The sequence below is a fragment of the Haliotis rubra genome, unplaced genomic scaffold (genome assembly GCF_003918875.1).
Source record: "Haliotis rubra isolate DU_JTF1 unplaced genomic scaffold, ASM391887v1 Scf150, whole genome shotgun sequence".
Classification (NCBI taxonomy): Eukaryota; Metazoa; Mollusca; class Gastropoda; order Lepetellida; family Haliotidae; genus Haliotis; species Haliotis rubra.
The window spans coordinates 397,554-403,811 of NW_025765448.1; the positions used below are offsets into that span (position 1 = coordinate 397,554).

Here is a 6,258-nt window from a genome sequence, read left to right on the forward strand (position 1 = left end):
AACCATGTTGACGAAGTCGCTCTGGGCTTGGGTTCTGATCATGGCAAGGTCACTCCCCATGATGTTACAGTATTCCTGGAACAAGGATCTATGTATGTAAGTATTTCAAAACCCCATCGCGGAGTACTGAGTGAGTGAGTATGGTTTTACGCTGCTTTTAGCAATATTCCAGCAACATCACGGTGGAGGACACCAGAAAATAGGCTTCACACACTGTACCCATGTGGGGAATCGAACTCGGGGCATTGGCGTGACGAGTGAACGTTTTAACCACTAAGCTACCCCAACGCCCCTCGCTGAATACTGAACATACGGAGGGTTAGGGGTGCATTTAACGCTGCGTATGATTGATCTCTGTAATTGTGAGTAAGAGAGTGAGTTTGGTTTGGCGCCTCAGAGGAAAGCCCTGCCAGTCGAAGGTTAAAGTTATTTACATATTTTGTTAAATCCACGAATAGGGTTCATTATTTGAGATTTGAACCTACTACCGGTGATTGACTGCATGGTTATTGCACACAACTCTGTCTTTGAATGTCGGACCCTTACCCACTGGGCCTCCCATGCCCCCGGGAAACCCTTAACACACAGCAGTGTATGATACAGTAACCAACATACTTGTATCAATGTAACGTTCTGTTAAAGAATGAGCTTTCTAAGTAAAACATAAAATTGTTATTTCAATACTAAACTCTGGAATATAAATAACATGTTGTCAATCGTCCCACGTGGGTGTTGTTTACCTTGGCTTGGGCATAGGTTGTTTGGAATCCGGAGAAGTAGAAGCAGTTGTCCTCCAGCTGGAAGTGGTTGCAGGGACATTCTGTGGGGAAGTGAGGGAGTCGGGTTTAATTCTGACTTAACTAGCATCATAGTTTTGTTGTGTTTCATCGGAAAAATATGTGGTAGGATCTGGCTTACGTAGAAAACCCATACACTCGTAACACGGGGAAGCTATTGACAAACCATTGGGCAATCTACTGAATACCTCAGAATGCGAACCAACTCGAATAAGCGGATCCTGGCACAACAAAGGGGCCAAATGCCGCAGTAGTTGCAGCGCCGTAGGACACTGAGGACATTGTCGTCAACATTTTTTATATATAATGACGAGAACAGGTCCCACATTCTTCACAATCAATCATATTTAGATAGGAAGGTATATCACTGATTCAGTGCAAATATTATGCAGACCAATAAAACTATCATGTGATACTATTTTCATAACCTTCATTAGACTTTTCACACAAAAATAATCATACAACACTTGCTTGACTGTGTGGGCTGTGCATGTGCACGGGATTTACATTATTAAGCAGTAAATGGGAAAGATGTGCTTTCTCTTGAAAACGGTTATCTCGTCGCTAGCTGCTTGAATAATTTCTATCATAAACTGAAAATATGTGGGAATAACCAATTGCTTGTGTTTACAGTAACAGCGCTGTCAAGGTTCTTCTGTCCAGGAGCTGAGCCTCGGCATGACACGTAAACAAATGTAGCATGTATCTTAAGCAATCTCATTGCTGAGCATCCTTTAATAGTAGTTGGTAGACAACCACCGGTAGCTAAAGTGATGGCGTAAATCCCATGAGGTTTCATGCAGGAAGCCGAGGCACTATCCTCATGATCCAGGGGGAGGTAACCTAGCTTTGCTTGATGGTAGTTTATAAGCGGCGTATTAAACATTCATAAATATGAATAACAAATTTGCGTTTATTACAATTTTGTATTCATTATACACCTGTGTATATGTATAAACTTGCCTTGTCGCTCTGTGGGTGAAATAACGACGAAGCGGTTTACATACACGTAAACTGATATACAATGACATATATACGTACGTACAGAGGAGCCGTCTACCACCAACTCTACCACTTGAAGGACGTCGTTATCGTCGACGGTGGTGAACTTGTTGAGGCGGATGTACCTTCCTATAGGTGTGCCGGTGCAGCAGAAGGTGGTGTTGGAGCCGGCGGCAGGAGGGGTGCTTCCGACGGTGGCGCAGATCAGTGGTGTCCCTCCAAGAGTTGGGTCGTTTTCGTACACCTCGATGATGATGTTGCGAAGACGCTCGGCTGCGAACAGTGAATGATGTTGTATTCGGCAATACCGAGGTAGACTTAAATATTCTGGGCAGGAAAACCTGTGGTCGACAGCATGAGCAACTATGTTCGAGGCTTGATGACATACAGTGAGCGAGGTCACTCAGTGTAACAGGGGTTCCAGGGAAGGTATCCTGACTTGAGAAGTAGAGCGCTGAAGACAGGAACCGAGTTTTGTAGTATTACTACATCAAAACTATCAGTTATATCTGTTATAAATTGACTTTGGGATGAGTTATCTGTAAAATCGACAAATACACATACACACACGTTCACGCACACGCACTGGACTTTTGAACATTATGACATTCATAATTTGAAACACATGATGACGAGCAAATAACAAAGACTGTGTTGTGCATCACGTGAGTACCATCCACTGAACCAGTCAACGTACACAGTTAACTCGGAGTAGTCTCCCTTAGCATTAGCAGACGACCGTGGCATAGACAAAGAAAGTTAAACTCCACGTCTGACAGATTCTCCTATTAATGAAGGTAATATTTGACAAGTTTACAAAATTATTGATGTTCAATTTTAACAGTCACATAAACATGGTTTGTGTGAAGTGCGACTGTTGGAAGATAGATGTGAGGAAGAAGGTAAAGATATTGCTGGTATAGAGAACTGTTATGTTGCTTTTAAGGTTACGCAGATATACTTTTGCGCTTCAGCCATTTTATCCAAGTTGGTGATTTAGGAAGCCGGCATGAAGTAATGGCAGGATGCCGTCGGGTTAACATCAAGATATTGTTCAATAATGAAAGGAAACCAGTCGACAATTCTGAAAAAGTCGGAATCAAAGGATTCTCCTTTCTTTAATTGACTAGATATGAGCATAGTCCATACAACACGAATCCATCCCTTAGAGAATAGAAAACAGTTCAAGGACTGACACTAAAAGTAATCTCCCTCCCTCACCATTCTCCTCTAGGTAAGGGTAAGTAGTTGGGGGTGGGGGGTGTTAAAAAAGGTTGGCGAACGACGTGACAAAGCCGGCTAGGGTGAACAGATTTTACGAGCGCATCAGTAGGTTGATTTGCATCACGACCAATAACTGGTTTCTTCCATGGGTTGGGTTTTCTATTTAAAGCCGTTCCCAGCAGTATTCCAGTTATATGGCTGCCGACTGTAAATAAATGAGTTTAGACCGGACTATTCAGTGACTGACATCATGAGCATCGATCTACACAACTGGATACGGTGACATGTGTCAACCAAGTCAGGAACCTGACTACCCGAACCCGATAGTCGCCTCTAACGACAAGCATAATGTTGCTGAAGATCAATTCTAACCCGGATCTTCACTGGTTGATAGCTCATGGGAGGTTTCTGAAGTACTGTGTTTGCAACCCATTATGTAAAACAAGTTATTAAGTAGAATTTGTGAACAGTTTGAAATACACTGGTACAACTTACAACACACCCAGTATATAAATGATGATTCTCACTCAGATTCTCACTCAGATTTTGATGCATTGCTGGCACCGATTCTCCACGGAGTTTTCGAAGACGGTTGTAACCTACCTGACAAGACTTTCCAACGTTCATAATCCCACCTCGTACTAGCGCTAGGTTGACACGCTGAAGGGGGGCTTCATGAGGTTAGTTTGATTTAGTGCCCGATTCCCATTAAATATCCGTTCTACTAGCCAACAAATACACGTCAATACAGACTTGCACACCGTCAAAAGTGTCACACTTCGAAGAGAATTGCATCCCTAAGCGCACCGGGATCGAGACTCGCATTGTGTGTTTGGTAGCATAACGCTAAAGGCTCATCTCTGTGTACTCTCCTCCCACTTTAAACTGAAGAGTCAGTTTTAACTGTACTATTAAATGTTCTAATCCCCACCCACTCTACTTACAACAGCAGTCCGCCCTGTTGGTGATGGTGATGGAGTTGAGGAGGGTGTTGCTGCCCAGGTCAATGTCCATGTAGGGCATTCTATCTCCGACAGCCGAAGCGAACGTAGTGTTGTCAGCGATGAAGTCGGTGCCAAATCCACCATCTACGGCAAACTGTGGACCGTAGGTTACGGAGCCGAAGGTGAAGGCTGATGAAGAAGAGACCTGTGACGGGAGGACGGGGATCACCACACCTGGGGACAAACAGTTACAAGTAAACCACTAGTCTGTCTCACAGCCCCTGAACCACATTGTTTTCCTTTCCGCCCAACCCTTTCTGCACTGCAAGACCTCTGTAGAAGAGTGAAGCAAGTCTAGATTTCACGGGGTTCTGATCCTCCGAGTTGACTGGTGAACCACCTTTATTACCTTGCACCCAAACCCCTTCTGCAATGCAAAAAATCTAAGTGAAGTAAGTCTTTATTTTACGAGGTTCAGATCCTCCGAGTTGACTGGGGATCCTGTTCAATTTAATTGGAATTAATTGTTTCTATCATAAATATATTTTTACAGAGGCTGAGCGTCAGTCTAGTATGCTGGGGTGACTAACATCCACACTTTCACAAAGACTTACGATTGCTTTGCAGAGCAGGGCTTTAGAAACAATTCTGCTATTCGAATTTTGCAATTATACATGTAGAAATTGCTGAGTAAAAACTATCTATCAGTATCTAGTATCTGTATGGAAAGACGAAATATCAGTTGCAATTACAGGAGATGAACACCTTAATTACGTACATAAATGGAAACACTTACAGATAACATTAAACATATCAACAGTCATATATAATGATAGTCTACAATTGTCATATACTGAACAAGATTAGAAACGCACCACACTACAATGCACCGACGATCCTCAGATATGATGGATACATTTCAGCCTGACGGGGCTATTTCGTATTATAAGGGTGGTGAGTTTCTAATGTTGTTCAGTATATACCCTCATTTAATGTCCACTGTTCATTTAAAGCTGTTTCGCTTGTTATAAAACCGTACATTTATCATCCAGTGTAGAATATGAATTTTCAATATGGCCACCAAATTTACAGTCTGGTCGGAATTTTGTGAGCATTGATTATAGTGACGCGCTACCTAAGATCATACGAAGTTTCGTTTTGTAATCTACGCCTTGAAGTTAGAAAGGAGATGTTGAACGTGTTAAATGTAACAGAGGACCGACAATAACAGCCTTCTGTCTTGCCCACCGAATGAGATGTTTGGAGATCAACACACTGATAGATATATGTTTTGTGAAATGTCGTCGAATTTGGAAAATCTTCGAATTTAAATATGTGCGCGACTTGTACCAGATATAACCGAGCCAGCTCTTATTCAAATCAACAATATGTTCATGTTGAATAGATAATATGCAGAAATGTATCTAAATTATACTTTATGTTGTAAAATAAGTCAGAAACATCGTTTGTATGTGTGCAAGTAAGGAAGGGAGCTTCTGTAAGCAATATTCCAGCGACATCAAGCCTTTCTCGGTGTGAACAGCGCATCCTTTAAACACACAGCTACCTCACCACAATATAAGTGTGTTAAACTTTAACATGTGCATTTTATCACACACAGCCAACCTCCCCATATGATAAAGACTACCATACAATGATTATCTTCAGCAAATGGAGAATGAGTTAGTGTGTGGGTGTGGATTTACGTCGCTTTTTGCACTATTCCAACAATATCACGGTGATGGACACCAGAAATGAGAATTGGAAAATCGTATCCCGGTCTGCGGCGAGACAAGCGAACACTTCAACCACAAGGCTACCTCGCCCTCCCCTTTATCAAACGGGAATTAGCGTTTGAAAAATAATTTACCACCAGGGCCTAGATTTTCGAAGCTCTCTTAGCGATAAGATAGTCGTAAGTGCCATACATTAACAGTAACTTACGACTATCTTAGCGCTAAGAGGGCTTCGAAAATCTAGGCCCAGCTGAGCATTATCTTAAGACGATACTTTTAATGCTGCATCTTCATCTAATGGAGATTCATGTGATATACATGTACATACCTTGTATCTCAGCCATCACAAAGAAACCCCGAACAGAGAAACCGGCAACATTGTAGAAGAACGAGTGAAAGCACGTCTGTCAGTTAGCATAACCACGGGTGAATCTATACTTATACTGACGTCTAATCTTAGTCCGGGATCTCCACGGAACGGATTACTCAAGGCTGAACGGGTGTAACCTCTATTTACCTGACTGATTCGTGTGATAGTCAGGTGAAATTAAGCTA

General features: G+C 42.2%; 1 protein-coding gene across 1 annotated transcript; it reads right to left on the bottom strand.

The window, feature by feature from the left end:
- Positions 1-736: 736 nt before the first annotated feature.
- On the bottom strand, positions 737-6,047 carry LOC124270232 (fucolectin-like). The gene is made up of 4 exons (XM_046705270.1): positions 6,032-6,047; positions 3,968-4,201; positions 1,843-2,072; positions 737-820 (listed from the first exon to the last, which is right to left on the bottom strand). The coding sequence occupies exons 1-4, from the start codon at positions 6,045-6,047 to the stop codon at positions 737-739; spliced, it is 564 nt and encodes a 187-aa protein (XP_046561226.1).
- Between the last annotated feature and the right edge of the window lie 211 nt (positions 6,048-6,258).